General features: G+C 38.6%; 2 protein-coding genes across 5 annotated transcripts; both read left to right on the top strand.

The window, feature by feature from the left end:
• The first annotated feature begins 259 nt into the window (after positions 1-259).
• LOC102234393 (DNA-binding protein inhibitor ID-3-A-like) lies at positions 260-1,830 on the top strand. The gene is made up of 3 exons (XM_005812771.3): positions 260-672; positions 951-1,025; positions 1,323-1,830. The coding sequence occupies exons 1-2, from the start codon at positions 376-378 to the stop codon at positions 1,002-1,004; spliced, it is 351 nt and encodes a 116-aa protein (XP_005812828.1). The 5' UTR covers positions 260-375; the 3' UTR covers positions 1,005-1,025; positions 1,323-1,830.
• Positions 1,831-7,717: 5,887 nt separating this feature from the next.
• Positions 7,718-21,353, top strand: e2f2 (E2F transcription factor 2). Of its 4 annotated transcripts, none has more exons than XM_014475360.2 (8): positions 7,718-7,888; positions 8,114-8,402; positions 15,800-15,950; positions 16,243-16,462; positions 17,812-17,973; positions 18,071-18,185; positions 18,274-18,463; positions 19,742-21,353. In XM_014475360.2, the coding sequence occupies exons 2-8, from the start codon at positions 8,127-8,129 to the stop codon at positions 20,044-20,046; spliced, it is 1,419 nt and encodes a 472-aa protein (XP_014330846.1). In that variant the 5' UTR covers positions 7,718-7,888; positions 8,114-8,126; the 3' UTR covers positions 20,047-21,353. The 4 variants fall into 4 exon arrangements, with proteins under 4 accessions (XP_014330846.1, XP_023208141.1, XP_023208140.1 ...); XM_023352373.1 differs by having other exon boundaries at positions 8,078-8,402; positions 15,800-15,899; XM_023352372.1 differs by having other exon boundaries at positions 8,078-8,402; positions 18,277-18,463.
• The last annotated feature ends 1,759 nt before the right edge of the window (positions 21,354-23,112 follow it).

The raw sequence follows: 23,112 nt of genomic DNA, 5'->3' as shown, positions 1-23,112 counted from the left end.
ACTAGTCAGAAACAGGGGATCGTGTTATTTACTTTGTAATTTTATCCATATCAAATAAAGAAAGCACCTGAAGAAGATCGCTAACACACGGAGTGACAAACCCCTTCAGGCATCTCATCCAAATTTCCTCATTCCTGATACTCCATCCACTAGGTACGTTCAACCAATCAGCGCGCACCTCTTTTCCGCGCTCGCCAATCACAACGCGATGCGAAACGTGGGCGGTCCGTAGGCGTCCGCGACGTATAAAAACGTAACTGTACGCCGCTGTCACATCGCTGTAGCTGATCCGAACGCGAACCCGAAGGAAAGTACCCGAAACTCACAGCGAGGACAACCAGCCGCGGCGTCTCCCCATCGCTTTATTGTCCCAGCATGAAGGCCATCAGTCCCGTCCGCTCGGTGAGGAGCTGCTACAAGGCCGTGTGCTGCATCTCGGAGCAGAGCCTGGCCATCGGCCGGAATAAACACCCGTGCGTGGATGAGTCTGTGAGCGCGTTGTGCGACATGAACGACTGCTACTCCAAGCTGAAGGAGCTGGTGTGCATCCCGCAGAACAAGTCGGTGAGCCAGGTGGAGATCCTCCAGCACGTCATCGACTACATCTTCGACCTACAGATCGCGCTGGAGGCGGAGGACGCGTCTGCGCCGGAGATGGTTTTATCCATAAAGGTGAGGGTTAGATGGAGGGGATGGTGGGCTGCAGGGTGGGCTCGTTTTCAACATCCCCAACAAAACGCACATGGAGTCTCAGTGTGGATCTCAAGCTTCTGTTTCGCACAGGATGGTGTTTTTTTCTGCTTCTGTTCTATTTTAAACTGTCTGTGGTCCAGAGGCTGATAGTGATCTTTTGTGATTGCACCTCATCTCTGACATCTAAGCTATTCTTGTATCAATTTGTCACATGCTGCCAGCTGCTAAAACTCTTTTTCTTTCTGCTTCTCACTCAGGCTGCGGATATTACTCGCAATTTCTCCAAAGAAGAAGAACGATTGTGCCATTAGGATGTGGATGGAACAATACTGGTACGCATCATACATCTCCATAAAGAAACTTGTTTTAAATAAATCAGTCATAGCGGGGCACAAGTTGTGTTTTTAATGCGAAGGGAAATAAATCCAGATCAAACTCTGTGCTAAAAGTACATTCAATGTGCAGCCAATTAAACAGGCCAGTGAACGTGGAGCGGATTCATTGCTATCTGCCTGGGGTTAATGAAAGTTCCATGCTAGGCGCCAGTCTGTCTGCTCCCCTCTGCAGGGAGGGAGGAAGGGAGGGAGGCAGAGATCTGACTTCACTTTTCTTCCTTTCTCTCCATGCAGGTGCAGGGAAACACATGTCTCCACTTCACTCCGGGCAAGAGGACAAGAGGGGCAAAAAAAAGAAAGAAAGAAAGAAAAAGGAAAGGGGGGATAGGTATTTGGAAAAGAGGTAGAAGACAGAAGAGGAGGCGGAGGGTTTAAAGACAGAGGAAAGAAGAAAACATTGAACTGTTTCTGGGATGAGTGGGGATCAACAGCAGCAGTGCATGAGCAAGAAAACAGAGACTCATTCTTTGGCTCCTGGACAGATAAAATCAACACACCAAAGCAGAGGAATTGGAAACTGAAAGCGATGTGTATGTCTTCCCTTCATAAATGCAGTTTCTTTTAGAAGAAGTGAAATATTTATCCTTTTCTCTCTTTTTAAAAAAAAACATTTTTAATGCATTCCAAACATCACTTCCCATCTGAAATGATCTGCACCAAGTCCTCACCCTCCATCAACCCCCAAAACAGATTGTTTGTCTGTTCAAGCATGTGTACATATCTGATGTGGGTTTGTAAGATGTGAGTCATTTTGGATGTTTTTTTTTTGTTGTTGTTTTATTTTTTAACGGGACTTTTAGCTGATATATTCTAAACTCTATACTAGAGTTTATTATAAACGTTTGTAGGGATTGTCTTATTTCTACAGACAACATGCTGTGAGTTTCATAAACTCTTTATTTTAACGTTTAATTTGTATCTATGTTATGAAATAAAAAAAATGATGTGAAACAGTTTGTGTGGCGTATTTAGCGTTTTAAAAAATGAATGAGTCGCCTCTTTAGTAGATTCCAGTGACGCTGATGTGACTTCTGGGCTTTGAATGACAACGAACGGCTCATTCAACAGGATGTGTTCAGATGAATCTTGAGGTTGGGTGGTTGGAAATCAAGCAAAGGGAGTTTCCTGTGAATGCTTTTTATTTTTCCATTGAAGGAGTAACGGCCAGCGTCAGCAGCTTCTAACGTGGTGAAGGTCACAAGTTAGCTCCTTATGCCAAAAAATAGCAGAAAAAAAGGGGAAAAAGTGCCCTCTTTTGTGACCTTGCAGGTGTAAAAGAGGTGACAAAAAGTGGTGAGAACTTTATTTCTTGCAGTGAATGCTTACAGTTTTATTTTTAAAAAATTATAATTTTGTGCACATGGTCTTATAAATTATCACTTCATGTGATATTTCTAATATACAGTGTCTTAAGATATTAGCAGCATAATCTGCTTTAGAGAATGATGTGACTGAAAACAACTGAATTTGAAAGTCGAGGCTCTAACCTCAGTGTAACCTCTGAATAATTACACAGAAGAGTAGATTTTATGTTTATACTATTTTTACGCGCTTACAAACCTATAAAAAAGACAAATATTTTGCACTGAAAACATGAACACGATGACCTACTTCTTACCTTTACTCTACTTGCCGTTAACAAAGTTACAGCTCCCTCTAGTGGTAATTAGAAGTTCTTGTCTAAATTATTTAAGTCACATTTCTGCTACATAAATTAATTCATTTTTTTTACTATTACGTCTTTATTTGTTTAAAGTTATTAATCTGTTTTTAAACATCTGGCTAAATTTGAAGAAAATTAAGAGAATAGGTTGACTTTTTAAAAATATTTTACTGTCAATTCCAAAGACCAAAAACTGAAATATATAAAATATAAAAAAATATGTTTTAATCCACTGATTTCTTTCTTCTTTTTTTTTTTATCTAGAACCTGTAGTTCTTCATATAAAATAGAGACTTGGACGAAGTTGTTGGTCCTGCAGTGTAATTTTATTGTAGCACCACCAGCTCAAACTGGAAAGATTTACAAAAGGAAATCTTTCAGTTTTACTTTTCAGGTCAGAATTAACTGCAATTGATTTATTGATTCATAAAATCAACCAAAGTTCTGACTTGTATATATTTTTGTATTTTCATGATTTTTTTTTGTCAAAATCAAAATATTATAAAATTGATAAAGTTTTGTTTCTAAGTGAGCAAACATACAGAATCTGCAGAGGATCAAAAATGTATTTTCCTCACAGGGTTTGAGGTTTCCTTCAGGCTGTACAGCAGCTTTGTTGCGTGAGATCCTGAAGGTGTTGCATGCATCAAAAGAATGTCAAAAATAGATGTTTGGCAGAGGTTTTCAGAATGAAATATATAACAGAGTTTTATAAAGTGCTGTACATTTAAAGGAAACCAGGTTTGAGTACATTTCAAATTAAATTGATCTGAAACTATCAGTTGATTACTGCATATAAGACTGACTTGGATATAATAACAATAACAATAATAATTTTTGAAATTCTATATTAGTTAGATCTATACATTTATATTTAGATCTTGAATTCATAAATTAAATTGTGGTACTTATATTTATATGTTTAGTTATGTAATTATTTGTGTCACATAGTTTATGGTCAAAATTAATTAAACTGTCACTGTGGCTCATCAAAAACATCCTAACATTTTATCGTTACTCTGAACAGAAAGGTAATTTCTGATCTATGATATTGAAAAAAATGATGGTCCCACACACTGACAGATCAGTAAGGGTTAAATGGAATAAGTTTGTGATTAATTCACCACCCCGAATTCACTGAATAAATAGAAAAATACTCACAGATGCTTTTGGCATATAAAATAGGCATGTTTTCTAGCAAAACTGTTAAATTATCATAAGCATTAAACTATACATGTACCTATTTTACCATTTTAATTAAGAACATATTTAAGCCATGATTTTATGTTTATTACCACAAAATATATGTATATGTACAGTACAGACCAAAAGTTTGGACACACCTTTTAATTCAATGAGTTTCCTTTATTTTCACGACTATTGACATTGTAGATTCACACTGAAGGCATCAAAACTATGAATAACACATGTGGAAATATGCACTAAACAAAAAAGTGTAAAACAACTGAAAATACCCCTTATATTCTAGTTTTTTCGAAGTAGCAACCTTTTGCTGTGATTACTGCTTTGCACACACTCTGCATTTTCTTGATGAGCTTCAAGAGGTCGTCACCTGAAATGGTTTTCACTTCAATGGTGACCTGTCAGGTTAATAAGTGGGATTTCTTGCCTTATAGTCATGAAAATAAAGAAAACCCATTGAATTAGAAAGGTGTGTCCAAACTTTTGATCTGTACTGTATATTGATTCAAAACCTTCTCTTTCCATATCTTTTCAGTATAGATGGGAAAAATGGTCTTTCTAAATATCTTGAAATAGTTTCGTAATCATCTGAAACTTTTAATTACCCAAGGAAAGCAATTCCTCAAGAGCAAATTAGAGGGAGCAGTGACACAATCTTTGGCTGCAGTTTACTTTGTGAATGAAAATGAAGACAGGATTTATTTTATGTACTTCTCAGTTTTTTAGCAGGCAGTAAAAACTTGTGGTAAAAGTTTACAGCACAAGATGGGGGTGTTGGACAAGAATGTACCAAAATGAGTACACGTGAAACCAGATGTTTTTCAGGCAGTTCAAATATAATTTTGCTTATGATTCAGAGAAAGTAATTTTTACATGTTCATAAACCAATTACTCTCATTATATATCAAAACCATATTTTTTTTCCTGTCCATTCAACAGTTTTACCACACAAAAGAAGCAAAGAGATTCTTCTATGTTTGTCAGGGTTAAGATTTCATGATGATAAGCAGCAAAGTTAAGACTTAAATAACTGATTATAAGTAAAACCAGTTAGTAATAAACAAAACTAAGAATGTATTTGACTATGCTTCATACTAATGTTTGTCTGCAAATAATTAAATGTGCAAAACTAAGATAAGATAAGATAAGATAAGATAAGATAAGATAAGATAAGATAAGATAAGATAAGATAAGATAAGATACGATACGATAAGATACGATATATCTTTATTGTCATTGTCACAAGGACAACGAAATTCAAAGGGTGCCATCAGTCGGTGCACATGCCCAAAAACAAAAAATAACTGTCTCACAATTCACACATAACGCAAGAATCAACAAACAACTGGCAAAAAAAAATTAAAATAAGAACAGCCACATTCTCACCTACATCATTTATGATGATTAATGGTTGAAAACTACTGGTAAAAGGGGGAATGTTTTATAACGAGGCAATTTATCAGTCAGATAATTACCTCCTCAGCCTGTGATTAAGTTTGACAAAGGCCTGTTAACGACCTACTGGTTTGATTCAAGCATGTTGAAGCATTAACACATCCGGCCATCCAGGACTACAGTTTGAAACTCCTGGTTTAGATGCACACAGCAAAGCAGACAATGCAAACACAACTATTTATTCCAACCAAACATGAAAGTTTGATCAGATCTATTTCAGCCGGGAAAGATGGACGATGGCTTCTCTGGTTTCTTCTGTTCAGAGGAGGAGGCATCATTAGGTGCTAATCAACCAGTCAAAATCAGAATGAGATTAAGCGTCACATTAGACACCAAATGAAAAAGAGATCTTATATTTTTTACTTTTTCTCATTCTGCTACTTTCTTCTTCTCCAGTTGTTGCTTTTTTTTTGTTATTTCAACTGTTGACTTTGTATCGTCTCAATTCTTTTTTAAGATCTTTCTGAATAAGATCATTCATGTAAGAGAAACTTTGACATACACTGAAGTATTCAGATAAATCCTGAAAGCATAACAATGTCAAAGCAACAACAATCAAATGTTGTGGTTATGTCTTCCTGTGCTGACATTCCATCTCTTAGTGGTTTAAAGTTTATTTTAAGTTTAATTCAAGTCACCCAAGCCTAGATATAATTTAACAACATGTGTGTATGCCCTCCTTTATTTGGTGGATCACTCCAGTTTATGCAATCTGTAAAAGAAAGTGAAATACCGAGTCTGTGGATTTCACAACGCAGGAACTTTTCACCAGTTTGCCTTATTAAAGATGAAGAAACAGAAAGTGAAGGTAAAACAAGATCTAGTTACAATCTCTTTATTTTATACAGTTTATGATTCCTTTTTACTGTTGTAAGTTTCTTCATTTACTGTCAACTAAGGCTTTTTTACGCTTTCATGCATCGTGGCCACTACAGTGGACAGCTGTCTAAAAGCCATTTTCTTGTGCTTCTTGTAGATTTTTTTGTGATAATTGCACCCAGACCACTGAAGCGGACAGTAACGCATCATAAAATACATTATCAACTACTGGCCATCAACTGCTAATTCAAGAAATTATTTTTGTTAAATCCAATATGGCCGACAGACAAAAAACGCGACCCTGTCCCTCCTTCTACTGTAGACAACTCTTGCAGGTAAAAAAATATTGTGACATCAGATAACCCCTAAAGAACAATACTACTGATGCATTTTTCAAAAAGGAACTTTGTATTTGGAGAAAATTACAATTGATCACCTAAAAAAAATGTTTACAAAATTATTTTCCCTACCTTTTTTTATGCCGTAAGAAAAAAATAATCCTGACACAAAAGATTGTAATTCATGCATGAAAGGGTTAAATCCCCTAATAAGCTAAACACACAAAACATATTTCTGAAAACTTTTACATACATATTTTCTCTAAAATTCAACCCTGATCCAGTCATGACAGTAGTCTTGCTGTGGTAATGAGTTTACTTGTCTTGGCCAGTGGGGGTCAGGTCATATGGCTTGGTTTGGTCGCTGTGAATGGGGTGGGGGTGTTTTCTTTCAATATCTCTTGTGAGCCAATAAGCAAGAGTTCAGCTGACTGAGTTATCATTTACAGACTGCCCTCTGCATCTCCTCTTAGCTACACCCAGCAGGCACTTTATTACAGGGAAATGTGAAGTAGATTATAAAGAATATATATATATTTTTAAAAAGACATGGTGGAAGATATCCTCACTCAAAATATAGGTTGTTTGAAAGATAATAAAGTTTAAAAAAAAAAAACAGTTTAAAAATTGCAATATAAGAATGAGAAGACAATCAAATTAAACTGTAAATATGTTATTACAACACTTTCTCACTCTTTCTTCTATCAAAGGTAATAATAAGCGGTCATATGAAGCAAAATAACTCAACACCGTCCAGTGAACAAATATGAATCCTTTTCTTTTCATCAAGAATTAGGTAATTTCCATAATTTATCCTAATACATTTCCGATCTTTAAATCTTTAAGTCCTTTATAAAATATAAAGATGTATTTCTTATATGCTCCTTTATCATGGCTTTAATGATGCACATATAGTTAATATAACACACTTCTATTGTCTTCATCCAGCCTAACAATAAACAGCCTGGTGTCAAACTGATGCTACTGTCCCTTTAAGAGCTCCAGTTCCAGCCCTGCACAACTGTTTCATACAAAAGTGACAAGCCGAGCGTGCCGCCAGCCAATCAGAGGCGAGATCTAACCGCGGGAGATCTGAATTTCGCGGGATCGAGTTTGGCGCTAAAAAGACTCTTCCTCTGTTGTATGGAGAGTGCCGCTCTGCGCTGTACGGACAGTTGGCTTGGATTGGTTCCGATTCCGTTTCAGAGGCAGACTCGCTAACCTGGATCCGAACTCATAGAACCCTGACAACATTTGTTTCCCTTTTTACTGCTGGATATTTAAATGTGTTTGTTTATTTAGGGAGCCGCTTTTAGTGACTGGTAAGGGAACGTTTCTTTAAACTATTCTGCAGAACAAAGGATCATAACATTGAGTGTGATATAAATATCCTAATAATATTTTTAAAAAAAAGCACGCTTAGTCTGCACGTTTACTTTTCATGTTGATCATATTGCAGGTTAATTGCATTGTTGTTCTGCATTTCATTTCTGTGCTCGGCTCACGACAAGCTTCTCCCTCCGCTGCACCAATCCGGTTAAATTTAGTTTACTCAGGAAAATGATGCGGATGCCCAGAGGCGTCTCTCCCGCACCGGCCCGGCCGTCCGCGGGGCTCCCCTGCGCCCAGCAGAAGATGAAGGTTTTGTCCGGCGGCGGAGGGAAGACCGAGCTGTTCTGCAGCGGACTGTCCAGCCCGCCGATGAGCTCGGTACCGGTCGGATACTTCACCCAGATCGGCAACACGACAGCGGCCGAACAAAGAGCCAACAGTCTGTACTCGACCCCCCACGGACCGGACGCGAAGCCCATCAGATCATCCTCCGGGCGCCTGCCGGTACGCATTCGCACTTTCTCCGCGAACACAATGTTTTACTGACGGGTTGATAAGTGCTGCTGTGGGAGGAATAATTCTTAATTTGCATTGGCATCCATGTTTTAAGCAGGGCGCCCTCGGTTATGTTCTGACGCGATAAGCCACAGAGGGGCCTTTATGCTGCTGCACTGCTGCTGCTGCTGTGCATGAATGTTTGCTCTCTTTCCTGTAAAGATTGGGGACATCTTTCTACCAGTAACCCAGCTGTAGCTGGAGGAGACCAGACGCCATGCTTGTATTGATGCTTTGGATGAGACCGAGGAAAAGAGGGGGGGGTAGGCTGTTGGTAGGATTTTGGGCCCCTTTTCTTGTGGAAAAAGTAGGATGAGTGGCCCCCTCTGTGATGTACAGACAGTGCAGAGGGGGGTGTTGGAACCCAAAACAGTTTTTGAACACTTGGTTTTGGTGATTCTGCCCAGAGACAGCTGCTCCATCTGCTCCAGTCATTAGCCTACAGGCAACCTGTAGAACCTGTTCATGCAACTGAAGCTGGTGGAGGTCATAACTGAGCAACTGCTGTCCTGGAGGAAGCCATTTTTCTGTTTCCTTACTGGGAAAAGGCAGAAATGAGATTCCCATGGTATGATTACCTAGAGGAGAAATATCACACATTCACTGTATTTAAATGATCTGAAACAAAAACGTCTAACATGATCTTTATTGTTTAAAATAGAAAAACATGCAAAGCTACTTAATATTTTTATCTAAATAATTTTTTTTTTGTTATTTAGATACAAATAATAAACCTTCAAATTTACTAATGTTGGTAGAGGTGGACATCGCTTATCAGAATATTGTTTAATTATGTTAAGTTTCAGTTATTGACAACAGAGAAAAAAAAACAAACCTGACAGTATGACTGGAAATGTTATTTTTTACAATTTTCTCTCATAGCTCCGTGTCTGTTTCTGCTCCATGGAGCATTCATAGACATCAGTAAATTCAAAAATGTGATTAAATGCAGTTCCTGTGTGCAGGTTAGTGATATAAATCACACTTTTTTAAGTAAGCTGTGTCTTGAAGAAGCCCATTTCAAACAGAAATATTTTTCAAGAGTAATATTTCCATTCGGGCAGCTATGAATGCTGTGTCTTGCAACCATAGACATACAGTTACCAAAAAATAAAAGTACAAATCATTGGCCCCTCCCCAAACTATTATCTATTGATCAGCAACAGGTGGGGGAGGGGGCAGTGCATCACTGTATGCTCCAAAGTGCAATTTTTATGTCTTGATATAGCTGGCCTATCCCTTATCTGCACATAAAAGCAGTGTGTTAACACATTGAAGGAATATAGAAAAAATATGGATGATAATTATTATAATATCTGCTTTTGACTGTAAGATTTTGTGCTTCACCAGGGTTCGGGGTTAAAGTGTGGGCAGGCTCTTTAAATCTCATTTAACCCCCCTGCGCCTCCTCTAATATTCCCTACAAGAGGATTATAAGGATAGTGGGAGACAAACTACCACCTGGCTCATCATATGCCTGCGTTCATAGATTTGTGCATCACAGTGCAGAAATTTTACGCCTCCTTTCCTAATCCGATATTAGAACCGGGTCATGTGACAGATATTTTAATTTAAACCAACCTTGGATGTGACGTGGACACAATAATCCACACGCAGAAACTGGGAGACAAGGATCTAATGTCTGCACACATTGTGTTCCTGGAGTGTAATATGGACTAAGCTTTGTATCACAATATTTTGATGTATTTATTAACAGTAGCAATAAAAAGTATTTAAATTTTTTTAAAAGTTAAAAACCGAGCCTTGTATGCATATTTTAAAATAAAAGTATTATCAGCATGTCACAAAAGTCTCGTCATTACAGCTATAAATTAGTGGTTCAGCTCTGAAGCTAAACCGTATTGCATTCATTTATATTTTAAAATGTTAATACAGCAACAATAAAACAAAACGTTCAAACAACAAAGCTACAAAGCCCTGAATCATACTATCAGTTTATATGGTTGACAAATATGATTGTTTAGAGTTTAAAGTTATTATAAAAAGATGTCTAATTCTTCTCCTGGTTAAAGGATATAAAGATAGTTGTTGTTAAATGGTCTTCTGCTCTCTTTAGTAAAGTGAGAAAACACTATTTGTCGAAGGAAAAGCACCTTGGCATTTATCTATGGGTGGGGCATGGACCGAAACATGTCTGACTTGTTCATGGTGGTATGGACTGACTAATCATCCTGTATGATGCATTCCTTAAAATGGATGTGAAATGTATTCAAACATAAAACACATTTGTTAATTTAGAATATATTTCAGTTGCAGATTACATATTTTGATGTTGTTCTCAAAGACAGTTTTGTGAGATCACAGACTCTCTGATTTTGCAGCTTTTATGGTTGTTGATTACAGGAAATGTTGCCTATTGGTGCTCGACTCACTTCCTTAACTTAAACAACAGAATAACCACTGCTTTTTAAGTTTCAGGGCAGGTAAAACCGGATGCTAAAGCAAGGCAAACGTGTCTGCAAAGCAGTCATGGTGCATGAAGTTGACATAAAGCTTGTTCTTAAGAACGGGTTTTTTTTAATCCTTCACCTGTAGCTGCAGAGATCTCAGGTTTACTTATTAGTCATGTTGACTGGAGTAAAAGGCAGCAATCAGTGGCAAGCACGTGAGGTTAAACCTGGGTGTGTTGACTGTTGACAATGTTGTGACATGCTGTGAATGTGTTACAGTGTACGTCCTTTCAGAGTTCAGGGGCGTCCATTTGCCATCCACTTAACTGCAGAATTCAGAGTAGGGGTTTCTTATGAGGACTTGCCTCCCTTGAGCCCCTGTGGTTAACCCCCGTATTTAGAGTGATGCTTGTGTGTGACATTTAGCATCCTACCACCTGTATGCATGCGCTCTTCCGATCATTTTCTTTGTTTTACCACACCCTGAGGCAAGCCCTGGCCCTGGAGCTTTCTGCTCTCTGTAGGGGGAGCTTTGCATGTCAAAGCAGCCTTCTCCCCCTTCCCCCATTAGCAACCCAAATGGGAAGACTCACCCTTTACCTGTTTAAGATCATGTTGACGATAAACAGCAGGATTTATTCCTCTTCCGCTATCCGGCATTTGAGGCTCCACACTGGTAGTAGATATTTTCAGCCGTACTGTAACTCACCTTTGAATTAGTTGGAATCTGAGTCCTGTGCAGCCTGACCAACTGGGTTTGTTGGCTTGAGGCCTTCACTTCACCAGATTAGCTTGGGAATTTCACAACAGCAGCGGGAACTCAGTGATTGGGTGTTTCTAGAGTAAGGTTATAGCAAATGCGTCAGAAGATATATCAGTCAACGAGGAGATAAAACAGAGCCAATAAAACGAGTGAAAGAAGTAAGTACATTTTATTTATATAGCTACTTTCAAGATAAAGTCCACATGGTGCCTTGTGGTAAAACATCAGAAAGGAGGCAAAGATAAATATGTCAATTTATAAGATAAAGTTGATAAAAAGCAAAATATACTGTAAAATTAGGCAAAGAAAGTGATTTTGAGAGGCTGCTACTGCAGGAGCTCTGTCGCTTTTAGCCTTCATTTAGGAACAGAAAACTGGCCCCAATCAATGTAAGTTTGGATCCTAGTGATGATATAGGGCCAGAGAACATTGAAGATGTATGAAGGAGTGTCATCATGCTGTGGTTTAAAAGTCCAAACCAGAACTAAAGTATATTCTGCCTTTTAAGATATTAGTATGAAGGTAAATAAAGAACAAATAAAATGGGACTGAGAGCAGAACCTTGTGGAGCTCCATTTGTAAGAGTAACTGGGGATGATTTGAAGTTAAAACTTTTCTAACAGCATAAAATCCAGGGTTACTGTGTGAAATTCCGAATTTTCTGAATTAGAGTGGCTTCTAAAAAAATGAGAACATCTCAAAGCTAAATAACATTTCTAACAGCATCCACTTAAAAAAAATACCTGAAGAACATTCTCTGAGCGTGTATTTCAGAAAAGACTGAGAAGCAGGTTGAGCAGGAGTAAACCAGGAATAGTGTCAAACATCACTTTTGCACAGCATCATCTGTTAAGAACCAACATAGAGAAATAATTAGCTCATACAGTCTTAACGATCTTTCAAATAAAAAAATAAGTTGATTTCCACAAACAGAAAAAGCAGGCCACAGAGAAATGAAATGTCAAAGTTAAGAACTGGAACTCTAAAAATTAAAGTGTAAATTAAATAAAGCATAACAGTGATCAGAAAAACAAATAGCAGTGAAAGTAGCTTGTGGCACATTTACAGTGGCTTTCCTGTAACAGTCCACATACAGTATTTTCTGTGAGGTACGATAACCAATACCTCGTTTCTGAGCGATACGCCACCTGTTGGTGTGGTTCGGTACGCCTGTTGGTCGTCTGATTCTAGTGTAGAAACGGCTCATAGAACCGACCTGTACAGCACCATTCCACGACCCGCTTCAGTTATAGGTCCACAGGACCATACAATGGTACCGTACGGCTCGGGTGGCAATGCTTGCATCATTGTCCCTCATGCTTGATGCAAGCGTGAGGTATAGTAGTATGTTACGTTTATCGTCACATGAGTGAGATGCTATGGTAGCCATTTGGTTTAGTGAGCCGTCAACTGGCGGTAGAAACACTCTCCTGAATCCACCGGCGCACCGAACCGATGCCGAACTGCTCATTGGAAACAAGGCATGAGGGACTGACCTAACACATTTCCCCCACATGAAATGTAAAGTGTGTCATAGGGACGAGTCACTAGAAAAATCCCTCATGCAAAAAAGGAGGTTCTAATTTCCCCACCCTTACACAGACACATTCACGCACACACACACACACACACCCTCTCACAGCTGCAGTGTGAAACCGTTGGTCCCTTTCCTACAACCCGTCAGCATGTCTGTCTTTGACTGGAACTGTTGCATTTTTTAAAAACTTGGTGTGGTTGGATTCACGCAGAGAGTAACAAGCAGGTTGAGCAAGAGTAAACCAGGAATAGTATCAAACTTACATAAATCTTACATAAAAGTTTTGCTGGTTGCTTTCCTGTTGGGGTTGTTTAGTTTGGTTCTGGCTGGCTGTGTGATTTAGAGATTTCAGGTCACCCTTCAGTGGCGCCTTGGCTGGCTGCCCCGCTCCAGATGTCGCCAGGCGACAGGTGGACACGTCAGGAAACGGCTCGTTCTGTTGTCTCATCTCTCACATGAGCACAGCCGTGGTTGAGGACTCACATTCTGTCATATATGAAAAAAGATGTTGCCCAATTATATTCTACTACCAAAATCAGTCACCTGGTGTGTATTGTGGTGACAAAGGGATCTTTGTTGTTGGTAGGTAGGTGGGAGAATAAACAGTTAAGTGAGGACCCAGACAGATGGAACAGATTAACTCGTGGTTTCAGGGACTGAGCTGAAATCTCACACCTCACTAGTCGTGTCACTACTGTTTTCTGTGAGGCTGCACAGTGTGACTGGGCCAATGATTACTGACTGACACACTTCCACATCCACAGTGAAGGTTTATTGGTCTCCTTTATTCTCATTTTAATGGCGTTGTCGATTTGCAAACCAGAAGAATCTTTCAAGAGAGATTCTTTGCACTTTCACTTTTGTTGTGTGTGGCTCAGAAGTAATACTCCAATAAAGTTGTTTAGTCGAGGTTAAGATTACAAAGTAGAGATGCACCAGGTGATCAGTCAGCAATCTGTTTCAAACTGTTTGACTCTGATTAGTGACCAGCTGGTCAAATACAGGAGCAGCTGGAAAATATTAAATTTTGATACTTTTGCTGGAACTTTCATTACAGGTTGTTCCTACCACTCAACATGAACTTTAGCATCTCAGTCACTAAATACACAGAGTCTGTGTTGCTGATAAGGGCAATTAAAGTTTTTCCAATTTGGAAAATTTAGTATCAACATGCACAGCATGAACTATGGCTGCACAATATAATGCAATATCAGATTGCAACAAACTGGAGTGCAGTAACTGTTGGTTAATATATTCCAAATGTCATAAACCTTCATTTTTCATGCTAATGTAATATTTGTCCATCCAAAAATGTTTAGAACTGTGTATTTCAGTAGCTCATAACAACAAATATACCTTAATATGCATTAATACACTGTCTTAACACTACCACAGAAATAATATAGTCTTCATTATCAACTTTGCAAACACCAGCCAATTACGTTCAAAGTAACATTGTACCAAAGCATTTCAGCTTCTCAAACTGCCTTTTTTTTCTTTTCAATATTTTAGAGATACTCTGGAAAAGTCAGCAAACAGGCAAATTTTCCACATACTGTTATTTTCTTTTAGATACTTTTATTTTGGAGCCTTTTTATTCACAACGGCTTTACATAGGAAAAAAACACAAATTATAAAGGCAAAAATGAAGGAAAGGAACAGGGAAAAGTATGATCATTAAAAAAACAGAACAGATGAGATTTATTTGAAAGATTGAAGACAAATTTGTGTTGATGGTGAGCTGGTGACGCTTGAGGCAGAGCAATGTAACAAATAGTAGAAAAGGAGCAAAAAATAAGTTATTAAAATTGAAGTTAGCTTAAATTTAACTTTAACAGCTTATATAAAATTTTCAAAATACAAACATGGTGCATATTTTTTTTAAATTGGTATTAAAGAGCAGTAAGACTAAATATAATTAAATGTTGGTAAGGCTAAACTGGGAATAAATAATCTTAATATTTAACATTCCCTTCACACAGACTTTGTGGTCGAGGGAACAGTAAAGAGATTAGGAAGTATGAACGAGGGTTAAAAGTCAGCTAGCTAGCAACAATTGTAGTTTTTAGTGTTAATTTGGAAAAGAAAATCTGAATCTGAAGAAATGTTTGATGGGCGCATATCTATTCCAAAGAAATGTGTGATTCTGATTAAAATTAGATGCTTTGGCATGTTTGTACATCCTGTGTGTGAGCAGAGGGTTTGTGCAGGGTCAGACTGAGGGAAGGGGCTTGGCGAGAGTCTGGGAAGTCAGTGAAGGATTCCAGAGACCTGCAGGCACTTAGGAGGAGCTGGGTCAAGAAGCACTCACCCCTCCCCAAAGCTTTTTTGACCTCCACACAATGGGCCCCACTTCATGCTTGGGAACGTGTGAGGGTAGCACTTTGTTGGTGTTCCTGAGGGCTGTTGGCATATTTATGACTCTTAACAAAACCCTATTTAGTCCCTTTTCTTTGCATTTGTTTCATGGTTTAGATCTACTCATTACATTTGAATAAGCCAAATAGACGTACTAAACATTTAGGATGGGGCATTTTTCTCCGCAGATGACCTTTCCAGCAGAAACTAGAACTCTTTAAGAGTTTTGTTGTTTTAAATTTTATTTTCTAATGTGCACAAAATCTTTTCTGTGCAGGCGAAAAGGAAGCTGGACCTGGAGGACCCTCTTTACCTGCCAGAGTTTCGCACACCTAAAAGGAAATGCAGCGTCGCAGCTGGACTATCAAGCCCACGAAGTGAGTCAGCCTCATGGAGCAAATCAGGACAGAGTGCTGCTCATATCAGCAGTAGGTACATTTAGACTTGTTCAGTTTCACTCGCATGCAGAACTAATTACTAACCAAAGTTCCTGTGTCTCTGTGCAAACCAAACTGCAGAATGAGCCACATTAAGGCATAAATAATAATCAGCAGCACATTTATGTAGCACCTTATATCTCCATGTTGACTAAATCAGCATTCAGTTAAATAAAAAAATTAACTGATTGACATAAATGAGTTAGGAAAAGTTCGAATGATCTGGTGAAATTGTCATATTTTGGTTTCGTTAATGGTAATTATTTTATATGAATTCTTTAAGCGCCAAAGTCTCCAGGCGAGCGGACGCGGTACGACACTTCGTTGGGCCTGCTGACAAAGAAGTTTGTGGGACTGATCGCAGAATCTGCTGATGGAGTTCTGGACCTTAACTGGGCCACTGAAGTTCTGGAGGTCCAGAAGAGGCGGATTTATGACATCACCAACGTCCTGGAAGGTGTGCAGCTCATCCGAAAGAAGTCCAAAAACAACATCCAGTGGCTGTAAGTGTGAATGCAGAGCTGAAAAGTACACTGCAGCCAAAATGTATGTTTTTTTGTAGTTGTAGAAATTCTAAAGTGTGACGTTCTTCACAAATATCCAGAGTCTTCCAAAAGTGTTCAGGCCACTTGAACTTTTCAATATTTTGTCACGTCACAACCACAAACTTCAACGTATTTTATTGGGATTTTAGACAAATAATGCTGAGGGAAAATTCTAAATGTTTTTTGTTTGTTTTTTATAAATAAAAAAAATCCATAAAATGTTCTTTGCATTTGTATTCAGTACCATAAAAGGTCTCTGCATACACCACAAGGACAGAGAATGTTGTTCTATCTCTCAGAGCTGCAAGAACAAAATGACTTTACTCTGTTTTCACAGCTTGTTCTTTGCACATTTTTTTCTGACAACCGCAGTGGGAAAGACACATTTGTGGAGTTCTGCACTTCAGTTTTTATGAGGCAGAAAATGTCCTAGCCTGAAAAAACTTGGGTCTTTTCTTGCCACTTTGAGAAAAACATTCAAATTTCTCTGTTCTTATAAAGTATGTATTGGCCTTTTCTATGAAACTATTAAATTATATTCAGTTTTACGTTTTGGCATCCCCACAGTGAAACGTGGTGGTGGCAGCACTGTGGTTTAGTTATGGTTCCTTCCAGCAGAGTCAGAGAAGCAGATGAGTAGATCCTCACACCTTTCAGGATTTTATTTAAATTTAAACGCTGCTTCATTTACATTTCCCCCTAACAATTTGTGTTTAGTTTATCACAGAAATTCCAAACAAAGTACATTAAAGTTTGTGGTTACAATGGGGGAAAACTACTTTACTTACTTATTCTGTAAAATAAGTGAAACCTAAATGCAGCTTCAACCAGGAGATAAATTCGCGCATGTCGGCATTAACTGGCCTGATGTTACGGTAAGTGATGTTGCACCATTGATTCTTGCACAAGTGGAGCTTCAAGCTGCCTCAGAAATTTTCTGTTGAAACCAAAGTTTCTGTTTCCCATTGTGAAACATCGACTGAAATGGATGCCAAGAAAAATAATTTACAGTACCAGCAATTTTGAACGAGAACAGAACAATAAAACTTCAGCTGAATTCAAACTGTTTTTAGAAGTAATGTAATTTAATCAAACAGTAAGTAAACTTTCTTTACATATCACCTTTTTGCATGTCAGAAACCACAAAGTGCTTTACGAAATACAAGAAGCACAAAAAAAACAAACAAAAGAAGGAATAAAACACTTTCATCCTGTTCAACTTTTCAGTCTGTTAGGATGTGCTAATGATAGATTTTAAAGTAGACCAGCCTGTTTATGTTCCTGTTTTTTATGTGTGTGTTTTTCAGGATGGGAAATGTTTTTGAAGGCGGCGTTGCTGGAGGAGAAAAGGCCTTTGCTCTGAGGAGAGAGCTGGGGGACCTGGAGAGAGCGGAGCGGTCTCTGGATGACCTGATTCAGTCCAGCACCACTCAGCTCAAACAGGTCACAGAGTTCAAAGACAGCCAAAGATATCCTTTCCACAAAGCTCCATCAGGTTTATCATGTGTCTAGTCACACACGCACTCACCTTTTATTGCTGCTGTTACCCTTGACGCACTGCTGCACTCTGGGATACGTGACGTACCAGGACATCCGCTCCATCGGCAGCCTCCGAGATCAGACGGTGATCGCAGTCAAAGCTCCGGCTGAGACCAAGTTGGAGGTGCCAGACACTGCAGGGGTGAGACTGAATATGAGACTTTAACTGTGTGTCCACGTTAGTTTAAGTGTAACATGTTGATTGTTGGTTTTCCTTTGTCTCCTTGCAGCAGGGCTCATTACAGATCTATTTAAAGAGTAGGAATGGGCCTATAGAGGTGTACCTGTGTCCTGAGGAAGGGCTTGAAGATGCCAGCCCTGTTAAGAGCACAGTCACCCCTAAAAAGGAAGACCTGAAGAAACCGGTGACGACCACCGGAGCGCCACAGACCCAGGCTGTCAAAGACGAGCCTGTTGAAGGTGGGTCAGGGTGCTGGGATCATTTCTGCTCCTCTTGAACTTTGATAATGACATATTTTTAACAGAGACTATTTTTTTGGACAAAATATTAACAGAATTTTGGATCATTCAGACAGATGTAGACACCTTTATGTGTGACTATTCACATATGTCGATAAAAAATATGTTTTCAAAGATTTTCATAGTTGGTTGTTGAATTGTTTTATAGCAAATCAACAGTGTCTGGTTTTAACAATGGTATTTATTAAACATGTTTTGGGATAATTTCAGAGATGTAACAGGTATTTAAGGAAGTATCATCATTGTATCATCACAAAAAGATTTTGCTAAGTGTGACTGGGACTTTAGTGGGTTTAGTATGAAACAAATGTATGGGCCTGCTTCTCTTTGTAACGTTTTGATTTGCAAATACTTTTTATACATACTTATACTTTATACTTCAGAGTCACATTAAGACAGTTACAAAGTCGGCCTTCTGTCACCTGAAGAACTTTACCAGGATTAGAGGACTAATGTCTCAGCCAGATCTAGAGAAACTTATCCATGTGTTTATCTTTAGTTGCATTTATTACTGCAACAGCGTCTTCACGGGTCTGTCAAGCAAATCAATCAAACAGCTGCAGCTGATCCAGAACGCTGCTGCTGGAGTTCTCACTAAAACCAGGAAGATAGAGCACATAACCCCAGTTTTAAAGTCCCTACACTGGCTCCCTGTAGCTCAAAGAATAAACTTTAAAATACTGTTGTTAGTTTATAAATCACTGAACGGCTTAGCCTGTGACAAACTGGCGACCTGTCCAGGGTGAACCCGGCTCTCGCCCGGAACGTTAGCTGGAGAGGCACCAGCACCTCCTGACCCCACTGGGGACGAGGGTGTTAGAAAATGGATGGATGGATGAACAGCTTAGCACCACAATACTTTAAAAATCTACTGTTGTTGTATCAACCTTCCAGACCTCTCAGGTCTTCTGGTTCTGGTTCTGCTCTGCATCCCCAGAACCAGAACCAAACGAGGAGAAGCAGCTTTCAGCTTCTATGCACCACAAGTTTGGAACAAACTTCCAGAAAACTGTAAAACAGCTGAAATACTGTTTTGGATGGATGGATGGATGGATGGATGGATGGAGGGATGGATGGATGGATGGATGGATGGAGGGATGGATGGATGGATGGAGGGAGAGAGGGAATCAGTGTTCATCTGCAGGTTTTCAGTAAAGTTCCTTTATTCTGTGATTAATCATCTTTGTTTCCTGCGTTTTATCTCCATTTTCCTCGCAGTGAGCGTATCCACTTCATCTCCAGCTTCAGTTTCAGCCCCCTCCTCAGCCCCTACCTCTTCTCCCTCTCTTCTCGACGTGGAGGGGCTGCTGGGTTTGCCTCCCAGTCTGCTCCAGATCACAGAGGACCAGCTGCCCGGCGCCTCCTTCACTACAGATCCCAGCACTCCCTTCGTCAGCTTCTCTCCACCTTTAGACCACAGCGACTACCTCTGGAGCCTGGAGGATAGTGAAGGGGTGTCGGATTTCTTTGACACCTATGATCTTGGAGATTTTTCTGAAGAGCTGAGGGAGATGGGGCAATGATTTAAGAAAAAAAAAATGTGTGAAATATTTAAAGGAATGCTTGATTGGGGCAAATGAAATTACACTATGAAGCCATTGCTTGTTTTTATTTGTTTAGAGCCATTGTTGGTTTTACAGTCAAAACCATTTGGACTTATTGTGGCGTGACTGAGCGGGCATGAAGTCAGAGTTGTAAAATGCAGGGATTTTTGTGGGTTTGTAGGAACATTTACAGATTGTGCTGAGGAGATTAGAAACTATCAGCTCAAAAGAGGAGCAGCTTTTGGTGCATAACATTTCATGTGGAGAAAATGTGATGCATGTTCGTTGTGACCAACTCAGGGTTTTTTTCTCCAAAGCCTACAAGGATTTGACCTGTAGGGGGCAGCCTTGCATTATGTCAGCTTTAAATCTAGTTGAGCTTTACAGGATTTAATCACTGGATAAAAGTAAGCTGTAGCTGCACGGAGTTCTGATTCAGGTTTTTAAAAAATATCTTTTCACCTGTATCACAAAAAGCTGTGATTAAGTCCAGCCTCTGTTTCAGTTCTTATAAAGATGTCTGTGAAATCTGTGCAGAGATATTGGACGCACTGCATCTGATTTTAAAGGTGCTCATGTTGTTTCTGTCCCATCAGGTTCACTTTTCCCTGTTTGACATTTAGTATCAGGTTCTGTATGTGTCCGGTACCAAACGGTGCCAACAGAGACCCAAAGCACTGTTTGATGATGGGAATGATGGCCCATGCTGAGAAGCAATCACTGACTCTCTGGTTTGGTAGCTTTGATTCTAATCTGGTACCTCCCCTGCTAATCTGACTCTGACTGCAGATGTAATATAATATTTCTGTATTTAGTAGTTCGAGACCATTATTGTATTTCCAAGGAAATAATCTGAAATCCATTAAAAATAGCACCTGTGTTACAGGTGAGGTGGGATTGGGGGTTTATTATTATTATTTTTGTTTTTTTAAGTTTTCTAGAGATTTGAATATTTGAATTTTTTGCTGAAGTTTATTATTTTTTTGGCTTTCCCTCTACATTGCAGAGATAAGCTACCTGTCCTGTCCTAACAAAACTTGAAAATTGTGTTTGTGTGTTTGGCAGATTGGTAAATGGGTGTCCTGGTGTGTTTGCGTGCGAGGTTTTATTAAATAGAATAGAGGATATAATTTGAAGATTTGTAGAATTATTTTTTTTTCCAATGAGCATTATTGTTTTGGTATTTGTACATAAATCTCACTTGTATTTATACCATGTGTTCAGGATTTTTTTGACTGTTTTATAAGACATGCAGCACTTACTATTTTTTTAATATTGTGTGTACTGTTTTGGAGTTGTTGAATAAATACTTTGTTTACAGCTTGAGTGAGTGTTTTTGAACAAAAATAGCCTCCAAAACACCTTAAAATTAGGTTATCTTGTATTTTAAAATTACAGGTTCATCCCAATAAATTGAAACGTAAATTTATTTCAACTGATTCTTTGGAAAGCTGAGTCCAGCTTCTCTATCCCCGCCCTAGTTTGATGAACAGTAACACCTTTAGAATTGAAATATTATTAAAACAAAACATTTCTAACATAAAGTTGGCTGTAAGATCTCAAAAAGTTACACTCTAATATAAGAAATTTAAAAAAAAAACAGATAAAAAACAGTCTGGGAAAGTATTGAGTTCATTTGACCTCCATTAGATCTCATCCAATGATGGAATTATGTGTTTTCACCACTTAATTATTGCATTTATTTAGATTTAATACACTTGATTTTGAAATTTTATCTCATTAAATTGATGTAAATCAAAAGATGTAACTTGATATGACTATCAACTTGTTGATTTAAAAAAATAAAACAATCTAACAAAGTATTTAAAAATCAGATAAAGCAGCATGTGTGCCTTACATCATGTGGACAAAAATCTGATGTATCTGAATAAAACGCAGTGTTTACTGTGACCAGCAAAGAAAATATTTCCAATCTTAAAGATAGTGCCACTGTTTTGCCTGTAGAGGGCAGTATTATGTTATGGCAGCTGTAACTCCGGTGTACTTTTACAAGATTCAGCTATCCATCCATTGTCTCCTTCTTTTGGCTGCTCCTGTCAGAGCTCAACTGAAGCTGTGATCAATTCCTTAAGGTCCAACCTCTCTCACAAACTAAATGTTCATGTTTAACCAGAAATAACTTTCAATGACTTCAGGCACAAGTATAGATTCTCAGTTTATGTTATCAACGTCTAATCACCTGTCATTGCTGCCAAAATGTTTGTATCCAGTGAGTTTGCTAGAAAGAAGGAGCCTCTAAATTACTTTTCAAAACATAAAAAAGGATCCGGAAGTATTTTTGGTGTTGAAACAGTGAGACTTTGGCCGCTGATGATGCTGACCTAATGAAAAGTGACATGCCCAGCTGAGACACAATAACCTGACAAGAAGAGCGACAATGAAGCAGAATGCTTTATAAACACATCCAGACATGTTGACATCATTGCCTCTGAGCTGGTTGCTTTGGAAACAAGAACTGAAAAGGAACCTAACAATAAGGGGTCAGAGGTCAGCGGGCTATACGGTAAGAGTGCAAAGGCATCATGGGAGAAAAGACATTTGCAAGAGAATAGGTCACCACTTTGGAGATCTAAATGTATAAGTTTCTTTCCTATGTTCCAAAAATGTTGAAGCAATTTCAGATGAAATATGTCGAAACGTAATGCCTTCCAAAATAACTTATACTTTTCCATATTTTGTCACATGAAGATAGATAAAATAGCTTGGTGTCCAGTTGCATTAACCCCCAATACTTTGTAGAGTCACATTTTGTTCTAGAATATCAACACATCTCAAAACTCAACTTTTTTCAATTCGTCTTTGCAAAACAGGCAAAGGCTCAGTCAGATTTGATGAAGAATATCTGTACACAACAATTCCCAACTTTTACCACAGCTTCTCAGTTGGATTTAAGTTTAGACTTTGATCATTGTCCATTGGGTGAATCTCCATCCCAGTCTTAATCCTCTTAGGAGTGTCCTGTATTGAGCTCATTTTATCTCCCCTTTAGCTCTAACCTGCTTCTAGCATGTTACAGCCACCACT

The sequence above is a fragment of the Xiphophorus maculatus genome, chromosome 19 (genome assembly GCF_002775205.1).
Source record: "Xiphophorus maculatus strain JP 163 A chromosome 19, X_maculatus-5.0-male, whole genome shotgun sequence".
NCBI lineage: Eukaryota > Metazoa > Chordata > Actinopteri > Cyprinodontiformes > Poeciliidae > Xiphophorus > Xiphophorus maculatus.
The sequence above is the reverse complement of the archived record's forward strand: the minus strand, read 5'-3'. Positions and strand labels throughout refer to the sequence as shown.